General features: G+C 42.6%; 1 protein-coding gene across 1 annotated transcript in view; it reads right to left on the reverse strand.

Annotated features, from left to right (window-relative positions):
* Positions 1–13,986, reverse strand: part of HBS1L (HBS1 like translational GTPase) — a 64,453-nt gene that overhangs the window by 4,194 nt on the left and 46,273 nt on the right. The window contains exons 10-15 of the mRNA XM_054162614.1: positions 12,361–12,507; positions 11,634–11,708; positions 10,765–10,882; positions 10,512–10,580; positions 5,301–5,405; positions 3,271–3,361 (exon numbers count right to left, since the gene is read on the reverse strand). Coding sequence (XP_054018589.1) covers positions 3,271–3,361; positions 5,301–5,405; positions 10,512–10,580; positions 10,765–10,882; positions 11,634–11,708; positions 12,361–12,507 — 605 coding nt within the window. The remainder of the gene's footprint in view (positions 1–3,270; positions 3,362–5,300; positions 5,406–10,511; positions 10,581–10,764; positions 10,883–11,633; positions 11,709–12,360; positions 12,508–13,986) is intronic.

Here is a 13,986-nt window from a genome sequence, read left to right on the forward strand (position 1 = left end):
GGGGTGTTTAGGAAGAGACTGGATGGGGTGCTTGGTGCCATGGTTTAGTTGATCAGTGAGTGTTGGATGATAGGTTGGACTCAATGATAGAATAGAACAGAATAGAATAAACCGGGTTGGAAAAGACCTTCAAGATCATTGCGTCCAACCCATCAACCAATCCAACCAACCTAACAACTAACCCATGGCACCAAGCACCCCATCAAGTCTCCTGAAAACCACCAATGACAGCAACTCCACCACCTCCTCAGGCAGCCCATTCCAATGCTCTCAAAGGTCTCTTCCAACCTGGATAATTCTATTCTATTCTAAAAAAAAACCCCAACAACCCACAAACCAACCACAAAACACTCAACAAAAATAAATCAAGATGACCATATAAAAGCCTGTAAGAAAATGAATTCCTAGACAATGTCTATGGTATTTTGTGGGCATGCATGAAGAGGTTTGTCAAGTTCAGTGAACAATTACCTCCATTACTATTCAGTTTCTAAAAATGTCACCGTTTCCTGTGCGTAGGTACTTTGAAGAATTCAGACTTTCATTCAGAAATTAATTGTTCCAGACCAGTAGCATAAAACACTGCAGAGTGCCTAAAACTGCAGTGCTTCTATCTGTAGCTCAGCTGTCTCGTAGATAATGGCGCTTCATGATAAACACTCGCAAAACTTACGCGCTCAGCAGGACCAACTTCCAAAAAACTACATGGAGTTACAAGGAAGCTGCTGCTTGTCACAAGTCAGTAAGGAAGGGCAGACAAAGCTGTTTCACAGCCATTGAAAGGAAAACTAATCCCACCCAAAACACATGGCTGAAGAAAACAAAAAGCATGATTAAACGTATGCCTCTGATGTATCAAATTACATCAGTATCAAGAGGACGTAAACAGTTGGACCTGTTCTGGACAAAACTAGTGTATTTCCAAGAGATGAATGACATCAAGGTAACAAATTGACTCAAGTCTTCATTCAACAAGCAGAACAAGACTTTTCCCCTCCCATTTACCACAATCATATGCCATTTCATAATGGGAATACAGAAAAGTCTGTGCTTTTCCCTTAGAAGTATACCATAAATGTTCAAAATTATCAACGCAAGGAGGTTTTCAACCAGTAGTTTAAAAGTGTGCTGTCTGAAGTCTAACCGGAATGTAAAGACACTGAACAAATTATGGATCCAATTTTCTAGCCTGAACAACTGACATTTACCTAAAAGCCTCAGGGTAAGGCTTAACATGAAATCTATACACTGAAATGGACAGATTTGCTGCGTCTCACTGAATGTATCAGACTCCCTCCCACTCTCCCAACCAAAAAACCCCAAACCAAAACCAAAACCAAACCAAACAAACAAAAAGCCGCTCTCCATCATTTTTTCAACAGTCCTGGCTCACTGGAGAGGTCCCAGAAGACTGGAAGCTGGCCAGCATGGTGCCCATCCACAAGAAGGGCCAGTTGGATGAGCCAGGGAATTATAGGCCTGTCAGCCTGACCTCAGTGCCAGGCAAGATTATGGAACAGGTTATCTTGGGGGCAATCACACAGCACTTACAGGATGGCCAAGGGATCAGGCCCAGCCAGCATGGGTTTAGGAAGGGCAGGTCCTGCCTGACCAACTTCATCTCCTTCTATGATCAGGTGACCGCCTGGTGGATGTGGGGAAGGCTGTGGATGTGGTCTACCTGGACTTCAGCGAGGCCTTTACCGCCATCCCCCACAGCAAACTCCTGGCGAAATTGTCTGTCCATGGCTTGGACAGCAGCACTCTGCACTGGGTTACGAACTGGCTGGAGGGCTGAGCCCAGAGAGTGGTGGTGAATGGTGCCACATCCAGCTGGCAGCCAGTCATCCGTGGTGTCCCCCAGGGATCAGTGCTGGGCCCCATCCTGTTCAGTATCTTTATTGCTGATCCGGACAAGTGCATCGAGTCTATCATCAGTAAATTTGCAGATGACACTGAGCTGGGGGAGGTGTTGATCTCTTTGAGGATAGGAAAGCTCTGCAGAGGGACCTTGACAGGCTGGACTGATGGGCAGAGTCCAACAGCATGAGATTTAGCACATCTAAGTGCTAGGTTCTACACATTGGCCACAACAACCCCATGCAGTGCTACAGGCTGGGGTCAGAGCGGCTGGAGAGCAGCCCAGGGGAACTCATTGATAGTAGGCTGAACATGAGCCAGCAGTGTGCCCAGCTGGCCAAGAAGGCCAATGGCATCCTGGCCAGTATCAGAAATAATGTGGCCAGCAGGAGCAGGGAAGTCATTCTGCCCCTATACTCAGCACACACCTTCAGTACTGTGTTCTGGGCCCCTCAGATCTTGAGTTGCTGGAACGTGTCCAGAGAAGGGAAACAAAGCTGAGGAGGGGTTTGGAGCACAAGCCCTGTGAGGAGAGGCTGAGGGAGCTGGGGTTGCTTAGCCTGGAGAAGAGGAGGCTTAGAGGAGACCTTATTGCTGTCTACAACTAGCTGAAGGGAGGTTGTAGCCAGGTGGGGGTTGGTCTCTTCTCCCAGGCAATCAGCAACAGAACAAGAGGACACAGTCCCAAACTGCACCAGGGGAGGTTTATGCTGGATGTTAGGAAGAAGTTCTTCACAGAAAGAGTGACTGGCCATTGGAATGGGCTGCCCAGGGAGGTGATGGAGTCACCATCACTGGAGGTGTTTAGGAAGAGACTGGATGAGGCACCTGGTGCCATGGTTTAGCTGACTAGATGGCGTTGGGTGATAGGTTGGACTTGATTATCTCGAAGATCTTTTCCAACCTGGTTAATTCTATTCTATTCTAAAAAAGGCAGAAAGCATTTACAAGTGTTACAAGCAGAAAAATGTGCTGAATAAAAAGTTTCCATCGATCTCACTCATTCAGATTTACTTACTGGTGCTGTTTGGATGTGTTCTGTTAGAACAATGTATGTTTCAGTAAGCTCCTCAAAAATCTTTTGTTGTATTTAGCCATAAGGATTTACTTATTTCAGCAATTAAAATATCCAGGGACAAGTGTAAAGGAAAAGGGCTTGGGAGGTTACCAGTTATCAGCCATAGGGCAACGTATGAAAACTAGCAGCATTCGTCTGAGGTTGCCGTTGTTCATGAAGCAGATGTTTCCAACGTTTGTACATGCAGGCCAGGTGATATGCATCACTTTGGTTTTAAATATCCTGGTAGCCACATCATTCTTCAAGTAAACCACTGAATGTTAAGTGTAATGGTTATAAAGCTTTTCATTAAAAACAAACCGTTACTTAGACTGAAACCCGGTTTTGCTCACTTGATTTTGATGATATCCATGCCGGTCAAAGTGAGACTAACATGATCTCCTGCTGCAGCCCAATCAACTGGTTCATCATGCAGTGTGATTCCTGGAAATGAGTAAGAACAGAACCTCACAGTGAAGTACCTAGGTTCTGAGCTACAAACAAACAGCTCTGCTTGGGCCATTTGTGCTTCATCAACCATTACTCATCAATTTTCAGTATGAATGGGTTGAGAGTAAAAGCTTTTTCACTGAGAAGACAGGGGGAGCTTTTTTCCTCCCCATGGTGAGGCCTCCCCAGTCTCTCACCCCACCCTGCACAGTAACATGGCTTTATTTAAGCCAGAGGGGGGGACCTGGCACTTGTCACAATGCGGATGACGCAGTCCTGAAAATGCTGTAGCGCTAATATCTCCTTATCTGCCCCACCCTTCCTTTCAGGCATACACACATCTCAGACCGCATCTTTCAGACACTTTAATGCTACTCTGTCAACTTTCATTTACCTTCAGCAGATTTGCTGACTCTTTCATAAGAAAGGAGCAACTAATGCCTTTCCTTCACAGCACTGTGTTAATTAGAAAGCATTTTTTAAACTGATTTCATTCTCATTTTTGACACATTTTCATTGCTTTAAAATTGCCGACCGGTGGGTGAGGACAAAAATCATTGCTTGTGACAACATTTTGAGGTTTCTGGTGGACACCAAGGAGGAAAGAGAATCCCCCCCCCCCCCCCCCCATCTTATAAATATTGCATACATTTAGTTCTACTTTGCAGCAGATGATATTTATTGATTTGCAAACCCGTCCTCAAAACCACTTGTCAAAAACATGCCAGAAAGTATAATTTCATTACAAGCATGTTAAGTACTGTCTGTTAAGGAGTGTTGATAATTATTTCACATATACAGGTCTTTCTCACAAAAGCAGTGGAACTCAGCCTCTTGAGATGAAAAACTGGAATCCTGACCTGCACACTACCTTTAGAAAATACTGTGAATTATCTTACCTCTTCTTTACATTAAATGTAAATAGTATGTGCTTAATGAACTCTCAGCCTTCACTTACATTTCAGGCATATGAGAGGCAGTACAAAAGAAAAAATATTAGAACTGTACCATTTGGGATGCTGTCTTTCCATGCTACTTCCTCTACTCCCAAAGCAGAGGATTGTCTGATAACCACATTCATCCACATTATTTTAACATTCCTGTGCATACAACTGTACAAACTGGCACACTGAAGAGCTTCCCAAATTAGCACTGAAAGAGCTGGTTCTGGAATAGGACAGTTAAACCAACATGCTGCTGAATTGTGGCTAAATAGTTAAGATACAGACACCCACTCATTTATTTGAGGGCTTAACTTTCAATTAAAATAATTATTTCTGTTTGCATATGAAAAAGCAACTCTGCAGTACAAAGACAGCAAGCTTAATCAAGAAACAGTCAAACATTTAATGGCTTAAATTACTCTTCCTCTTTTAAAAAAATAAATGTATTGAAATTTAAATCCAATTTTCTTCTCTTTTCTAGTTGCTCAGGGCAATTACACCCTGAAAGTTTGTATGTTATGAAAAGTATCAGTGATGAGTCTCACGAACATCAAACAGCAGAGACTTAATTCTCAAGCTTTTTCACATGTAACTCGTAAGATTAATGTCTGAAGGTTGTTCAACACCCTCACACTTTGCAGCAGCAGTAACACTCCACAGCAAAGCTGAATGTTAAAAGTTCCTGTACTGTTCATTTTTGCAGCTATTGTTTGAGCTCAGATGCTTTTACAGCAAAGGCAAGATTCATGAAGCTGTAATATTTGAAATATTCAATATGGTTAAAAAAAACCCAAACAACCAACATGCAAGATTTCACATACTCTTCATAGACATATTTATACAGACACAGTCACATCTAAAGAAATTCGTTTTATGCTTTCACATTCTATGTTTGACAGTTAGTATCAGTTTGACAGTCTGTTACCATTTCAGTAACTGATCCTAGCTCAGTATTGACTTGAAAGTAAACACGCTTCTGAAGACTGTACCTTTTGCAGTGCAAGTTTCATTGGGAGGCATTGCCAGAAGCCGTTCTCCAACTTGAATGTAACCTGCTTCTATCTTACCAGTCACACAGAATCCTGATCCTTGGTCTGTAATGAACAGAGTATTAATTAAAAAAAAAATAATTATAATCAATTTCCTACCAGTTAGCCCTCCAGCAACATACAGTTAACTTTTTAATATAATGAAAATGAGGTTCCCCCCCAGCAGCGTGTTCAGTACTTGCAAGTTAGCTCTGCATCATAATGAAAATGAAACACCAAATTTAAAACCTCTAGATCTTATGTTTTTCAGAACTAAGGGAGAAATACCTTTCTTTTAACAAATGTCAGCACATGAAGAAATATTTTTTATTTTTCAATATTGAAGCCCTTAGCTTCTAGCAATTGTATTTAATTCAGCACTTTCTCACTACAATTACAGATAAAAACCACATACCGCAGACCTCCCACAAAAAATTCTCATGCACACAGGTGCAAAGTCCTATTTCATTTACTGTTCAACTGAGTCAGAATTCTACAATCTCTGTCTCCATATTACCTTTACTCCTTGCCAAAAAATCAAAAGATTAATTCAATCCTATTCATTTAACTGCATTTAATATGAGGAGTTATTTGAATTGTGGATGAAATATTTCTGAATAAAAGTTCTGCAAAGTTGTGGGGTTTTTTTTTCAGTGTCCTAGTACTCTGCTCATTAACTGCATGTCAGTTACTTTCAATAGATGTACTACACCTGCACATTGATGCACATACACCTTAAGAAGTCTCCTTAGCACATTTGCAGGTATGTTTGAAATAATCCTCTGGAATAATTCAACAATGACATTTTCAGTATCCACACAATGTTCCCTTTGAGGAATATTCAGTGATAAGCAAGCATCTTAGTATTTTGTATGTCATATTCCATTAAATGCTTAATTTAAAGCTGAATTCGAAAGAGCAAGCTGACCTCAAAACCTGAGGTCACACAGCTTGATCTTTTGTGCCCATCACCATTACTGATGAATGGTTCTATCTACGCAGTTGAAAAAATACTGCCAGTATGCCTGCAGCTGATTTTCCTCTATTCATGCCAGCAAATGAGATGCATGCAGTCAACAGATGACATCAGATGTCAAAAGAAAAGAAAACTGAAGAAGCACATGCTTTCAAGAAAAAAGAATGCCAAATACCACCTCAGTATGATACACCATAGGAACCTGAAGCCAGCTCTGCAAGCACCTGTGGGCAACTAGAAATGTGAACTGGTTCCAGGTTCCCAACCACTTCCAAGCACCAAGAACCATTTCTTGTTTTCCACATCACCACCAATTCTGGTTGGTAAACCAGTGTGGTATTTGAAGCTTTGCCTTCTCCCACACCGACTGATTCCTGTAAAGCCTCAAAGCTCCTTCAGCTTATCATGAATCACTGCTAGTACAAAACGGATAGTGGGGGACAGAATTAGGGCATGAAAAAAGCCCCAATTTCTACATATCACGGCACTTGGGTTGCACCAGGACATGTTCTTTGTCCCCGGGATTTGGCTACAGGACAAGGCTTTTCTAAATGTGGTAAATGGGGACCGATGCAGCAATGAAGGAATTAACTGAGACCTTTTGGATCAGGAGACAGTTTGCCTGGGGGGAATGAGGAGGGCTATGGAGAACACCACCAGGCTGAGGGAGATGAATCATATGTGTGGGTAACCTTACCAGAGGAAGGGTTTTTCCAAACTACGTAAGAGTACACTCAGTACTCTCACTTTTTACACACTTCTATGGACAGCTCCTCCTGAGCACTCCTGCACTGGAACAGAGCTGAGAGCAACTGCTTCACGTACTCATACCTGCAATTACTTCCTTTGACAGCATCCAAGTTAATTATGTTTTGAGAGCACAAGGTAAGAAAAAGAAAAAATAGCCTAAAAAACACCTGAAAGGACACACTTAGTGATAAACCCTGTATATGTACATTGAGCCCTGTGAGCCCTTTCCAAAGCATATTTTAGCAAAAAAACAAAAAAAAGGACTTTTCACAAAACAGATTTAGTCAAAATTGCTCATTTTGTGAAACTTAGCTCAATGCAAATGATTATTGCAACAAAAAAAATAGTTGTGACAGTATTTTGAAAGATCTCAGTCAACAATCATATAATCATGAAAAAGAGAAACACAGCGGCAGCCTAGAGGACACAGACAGTGGTAACACACCAGGGTAAATGCCAATGAAGGCTTTCCAATATTTAACATTTTGGCTTCAGTACCTTAAATCAGATCACCCTGGGTGTGTACAGCATACAGTGCTTTCTAAAAGACCCACATGAAAATTTCCCAAAGCTGATTTTACCAATTGCAACTGGTATTTTACAGAGTCACAGATTGCACTGAAGGGACCCTCAAGGGTCATCCTATCCAACCCTCCTGCAGTCAGCAGGGACACCTCCAACTAGAGGTGGCTGCACAAGGCTGATCATGAATGCCTCCAGGGACAGGGCCTCAACCATATCCCTGGGGCAAACTGTGGCAGTATTTTACCACTTTCATTGTAAAGAACTTCCTCCTAAAGTTCAACCTAAACCTTGCTCCAGTTTAAAACCTTTGCCCCTCGTCCTATCACTACAAGGCCTTCAAAGCAGTCCTTCCCCAACCTTCCTGTAGGACTCTTTAGGTATTGAAATGCAAGGTCCCCCCAGAGCCTCCTCTTGAACAGCCACTATTCTTGCAACCCCTCTTCATAGTAAAGGTACTTCAGCCCTCTGGTCATCTTTGTGGCCCTTCTGTGGACCCATTCCAGCACAACCATGTCTCTCTTGTGTTAGGAACCCCAGAGCTGGACACAGTACTCCAGGTGAGGTTTCACCAGAGTAGAATGGCAGAATGACCTCTCTCAGCGTGATGCAGCCCAGGATGTGATCTGCCTTCTAGGCTGCAAGTGCACATTGTCGGCTCATGTCCAGCTTCTCATCCACCAGTACCCTCAAGTCCCTTTCCACAGGGCTACTTTCATCATTCCCCAGCCTGTGTTGATATTGAGGACTGCCCCAACCTAGGTGCAGGACCTCGCACTTTGCCTGTTGAACCTCATAAGATTTTCCTCAGTTCACCTCTCCAGCCTGTCCAGGTCCCTCTGTATGGTATCCTGTCCTTCGGTCTTGTCAGCTGCACCACTCAGCTTCATTTCATCTGCAGACTTGCTGAGGGTGCAGTCAGTCCTGCTGTCTGTATGATTGATGACGATATTGAACAGCACTGGTCCCAGTACAGACCCTTTTTGTTTGATCAGGTTTGTTTGTACTTTCCCTATTAATATCATCTCTATAAAATAAAATTTCTTTTAAAAGATGCATTTTAGTAATTCTATTCAGTCACAAATATTTACATGTCAAGTACTGCTGTTAGTAGTTTTCAACATTTCTCGAGGGACCCACAAAAGCTTTCCAATGTAATGAATGTTACAGGAATCCTATTCCTTTTTAATTACCTGTAAAAGTAAATGCATTTAGCTGGTGGGGGGGGAGAACGAAACAACCCAAGTTCACCATGAAAACCTTAAGGGCTCACATGGATATGCTGTCCATATCTCTGTTACTGCCAGGTAGTAACTTCAGCAAGGCCTTTGACACCGTCCCCCACAGCAAACTGCTGTCTGAGCTGTCAGCTTGTGGCTTGGACCGCAACACTCTGTGCTGGGTTAGGAACTGGCTGGAGGGCCGAGCCCCGACTGGTAGTGAATGGTGCCACGTCCAGCTGGCGGCCAGTCACCAGTGGTGTCCCCCAGGGATCAGTGCTGGGCACCATCCTCTTTAACATCTTCATTGATGATCTGGATGAGGGGGTTGAGTCAGTCATCAGCAAATTCGCAGATGACACCAAGTCGGGCACAGATGTTGGTCAGTTAGAGGGTAGAAAGGCTCTGCAGAGGGACCTCCACCAACTGGACAGATGGGAGGAGTCCAATGGGATGGCATTTAACAAGTCCAAGTGCCGGGTGCTGCACTTTGGCCACGGCAACCCCATGCAGAGCTACAGGCTGGGGTCAGAGTGGCTGGAGAGCTCCCAAACAGAGAGGGACCTGGGGGTGCTGATTGACAGCTGCCTAAACATGAGCCAGCAGTGTGCCTAGGTGGCCAATAGGGCCAATGGCATCCTGGCCTGCATCAGGAACAGTGTGGCCAGCAGGAGCAGGGAAGTCATTGTGCCCCTGTACTCAGCACTGGTTAGGCCACACCTTGAGTACTGTGTCCAGTTCCGGGGCCCTCAGTTTAGGAAAGATGTTGAGTTGCTGGAACGTGTCCAGAGAAGGGCAACAAAGCTGGTGAGGGGTTTGGAGCACAAGCCCTATGAGGAGAGGCTGAGGGAGCTGGGATTGTTTAGCCTGGAGAAGAGGAGGCTCAGGGGTGACCTCATTGCCCTCTACAACTACCTGAAAGGTGGTTGTAGCCAGGAAGGGGTTGGTCTCTTCTCTCTAGCAACCAGCACCAGAACAAGGGGACACAGTCTGAAGCTGTGCCAGGGGAAGTTTAGGCTCGAGGTGAGGAGAAAGCTCTTCACTGAGCTAGTCATTCGTCATTGGAATGGGCTGCCCAGGGAGGTGGTGGAGTCACCATCTCTGGAGGTGTTCAAGAGGAGATTGGACATGGCACTTGGTGCCATGGTCTAGTCATGAGGTCTGTGGTGAAAGGTTGGACTCAATGATCCTCGAGGTCTCTTCTAACCTTAGTGATACTGTGAGATGCCTTTCAATATATCCTTGTCTGGTTTTCACAGACCACCCACCTCACCCCCTTCAGTTTTTGTATCAAACTGAAGGAATGCATCATTATTTACATCTACAACAATGAATATAAAAGGAGCAAGTCAAACTTTTGTAAAATCTAGGAGTGTAAAGAAAGAGTCCAACAACAAAGTTGAAACAAATTAGAGTAACATTCATTTAGGCAGTAAGAACCAGTTTGGGAAAGAGAAACTCAAATTCTGTCCCACAGAACCACCAAGTCATTACATAATCAATGCAATACATAGTCAATTACTTTTCCACTGTTTCTCCTTCAGTGGTACTGTTGAAAATTCAGTAAAGAACAATGCTTGAAAACTTACTGTTGCTCTTCAAGACTACTGACAGACACTAAAGCTCTTAGTTTAAGTCTGATTTCTACATAATTTTTCATGACTTGTGTTAAAAAATGGTGAAAATATTATCAAAACAACTAACCTTTAAATACATCAGCAACACACAACCTAAATGGTTTATCCACTGATCTCTGTGGTGGCTTGAAAGAATCTGCAAATAAATTTGTAAGATGTTGCAGAGTTATTGAACACGGAAGTTCTAAAACATCTCAATTAGGGATAAACAAACAATATTGCATTTCAAAGACTTCATCCCACATTTCCCCCAAAATAAAAGATCTGACATGCACACAAGTAAGATATATTAGTTTTCAAACAAGGAACACTGCACTTACCGATTTGCTCTAACAAACATTTTCCTTTATACCACTGTGTGAGGTCACTTGACTGACCCCTCGTGACCAGATTTTCACCAACAAGGCCACTTGTTGGAATATAAGCTACATCTGATTCCTAATGAAGAAAACAAACAAGTTAAGCCTACATTCAGAACAGGACCTTCTGGCAGAAGCAAGAGGTGCATTTTTTCCAAATCTGCACATTCAAGCTACAAAAGAACAGCTGGTACATTCATTTTTTTCCTGGAGAAGTTACATTACTCAGTGGTTCCATTTCCTTGCTGTTTACCTCTTCTCTAATCCCAGTAATCTCCAACAAAGAGTTTGAGATATTGAAACATGATGATAGCAACATTAACAATAGAAACTGAGTTCAGATAAACTCCAATTCCCTATCTGACAGGCAAAACTTCAGTTTGTATTGTTGGTTTATGGATAAGGATTTCAAGGAAAGCCACAGCCAATCCAAATGTATTGGTTAGAACCAAGTAAGCATAAGAAGAACAGTTAAGAATGACAAATGGAGAACATTCTTATGAGTTCATAATTCACACTGATACCCGGTCTTGTATAAAACCCTACTCTCATTCATGTAGTCTTGAAGACCAAGATAGATGATCCTTGGTGTTCTTTGTAGGTAACAATCCCAAGAAACTCCAGATGAGGTGAGTATCTCAAAGATTCAACAGACCTAATGATGATGATAAAAAGAACTGACTAACCTTACCGTGGGGGCTCAATGTACACCCTACCAGTAAGAAAAGTAGTAGCAGAAAAGTGACACAAAATTACCTGACTGTAAAAAAAATCCTCATCCTACCCAAATGCCTCCACAAAGTAACACAGAGCTCAGAAACATACATTACCTTAAAGCCAGCTTGTTTAAGAAACTGGCCAAGCTTGCTGGTAATTTCCTGGAATCTTTCCTGTTGCCAATTGACCTAAAATAGATAAAAGATGATGATAATAAAATTGTAGATTTTAAAGCATGACTCAAACAGCTGCATGTCATCAACTCTGTAGTACCAATAGGTGTTCTTCACACACAGAACTGAATGAATTTATGAGATTTCTGTGTGGATTCCCAGATGAATACACAAGAGCATAGACACTAACAATTACTGATAGCAAGCAACACACCACTTAACTTGAAAGCCCCTTCAGTCTGGTATGTTGGTGGGTTTTTTCAAACCTTACATAAAATTCAGATTCAGCAAGAACACTGCTAGTTGTGTTTAGAATATTACTATGTTGTATATATTTAAAACACCTTAGAGGTTTAAACAAAGCTCTCAGCATCCTGACCCGAGTGACCACTCAGATGCCCTTGCAGAAGCTGCTGGGTTAACTGTTTATGTGAGACTTCCACGAGCACAAAGTGAAGCCCTACTATTTTAGGACCAAAACTATCCTTCTGTGTGCTTTGAAAATGTGCCCATAAATAAGAAGTACTGTGAAGTCTAAACACAAGAGACAGAGCTAAGAATCAAATACAGAAACAATACTTCATTATTACTTTCACAATATTGAACCTTAAACTTAGGGCTTATAGTCCTAGACAGAAGCCTTTCAATCAAAAAACTGAGCAGGTACCTGGTCCATCTTATTGACTGCCACAGCTAGCTGTGTCACTCCGAGAGAGCGCACTAATAAGCCATGTTCTCGAGTTTGTCCACCTGTTTCAAAGCCAGCTTCAAACTCTCCCCTGCTAGCATCCACAACCAAAATAGCCACATCAGCCTAGATTACGGGAAAAAAAACAACAACAACATACAACAAAAAGTGGTTAGAAGGTAGAAATTGTCTGGGTAAATATCACAGTATCACTAAGGTTTGAAGAGACCTCAAAGATCATCGAGTCCAACCTGTCACCACAAACCTCATGACTAGACCATGGCACCAAGTGCCACCTCCAATCCTCTCTTGAACACCTCCAGGGATGGTGACTCCAAATTTCCCCCCTGGCGCAGCCCATTCCAATGACGAATGACTCTCTCCGTGAAAAACTTTCTCATCACCTCAAGCCTAAACTTCCCCTGGTGCAGCTTGAGACTGTGTCCCCTTGTTCTGGTGCTGGTTGCTAGAGATAAGAGACCAACCCCTTCCTGCCTACAACCACCTTTCATCAGCCATATTTAACACAAAATATGGGAAGAAGCCAGATGTGTGTCACATGTAATTGAAAGAAGTGAGTTCTACCGGTGTCATGACCACTTTGGTAGGATGATATGGCATCACAGGTTGGACTCGATGATCTTTGAGGTCTCTTCCAACCTTGGTGATACTGTGACACATCATGTCATAAACCATCTTTGTTTTTTTGTTAAACAGAAGCCAACTCTTGGTTTCGGGAGCCTGTCCTCTTCAAGCTACCCACTATTGATGAGCTGCACAGACCTCAAGTAAAGCTTAAGAACAGGCATAAGCACAATGTCCAGTTCTCCCTGTCTCAGTCTGGACACTTTCATAGTGAAAAGCTGCAATAAACCTTGGGGTAAATCACCTCACTATAAAACTGGGATAGATAGTCAACTGCATGTTGATGCCTCACAGTCCACTAAACACACAGGAGAATACCAAAAATCACAAGGTGGAAAAACTGAAGTAACCTGTTTTATCATCTAAGCAAACATTCTGCCACAGCATTAAGAGAAAATAGGTACCAGACAGTTCACAACACTGCGCAGAAGTCAGCACAGGGAGGAAACACAGATTTTGCTGTTAACCTTAAATGCTGCTAAGATTTATTCTGCTTTTCCTGCTGTGGTAAGAAACAGCCAGTTAGACCACAATCATGTACCACTGCTGTCAAAAGGCAGGTGTAAGACAATTTTATAGGACTGATGAGATAGACTTAATGGAAAGAGAAAAGAGAAAAACCTGGCACTTTCTCCCTTTCCTTACATGCTTACATTTCAGGATGCCAGGATAAGGAACAGAGATAGCTCACTGTCCCAGCCCTGAATTCCCCTCACCTTGTCCTAGGCATGAAATCCCCATAGGTAAAACAGAGACAGTGCAAGGGTGAAAAGGGAAAAAGAACAAGGGATGAATTTCCCTACAGTTCTCAGGCTCAGAAGAGCATTGTGGTGAACCTCTCCCTCAAAAAGGGACATACTGTATCTTCTAAATTATAAAACCTTAAGACTTACTTGAATTAACCATGTGTATCAAAGGCCAGATCCTGGCCCTGATAAGGCTGATTTGCATTTTGCATAA

Source organism: Dryobates pubescens, chromosome 6 (genome assembly GCF_014839835.1).
Source record: "Dryobates pubescens isolate bDryPub1 chromosome 6, bDryPub1.pri, whole genome shotgun sequence".
Lineage (NCBI taxonomy): Eukaryota > Metazoa > Chordata > Aves > Piciformes > Picidae > Dryobates > Dryobates pubescens.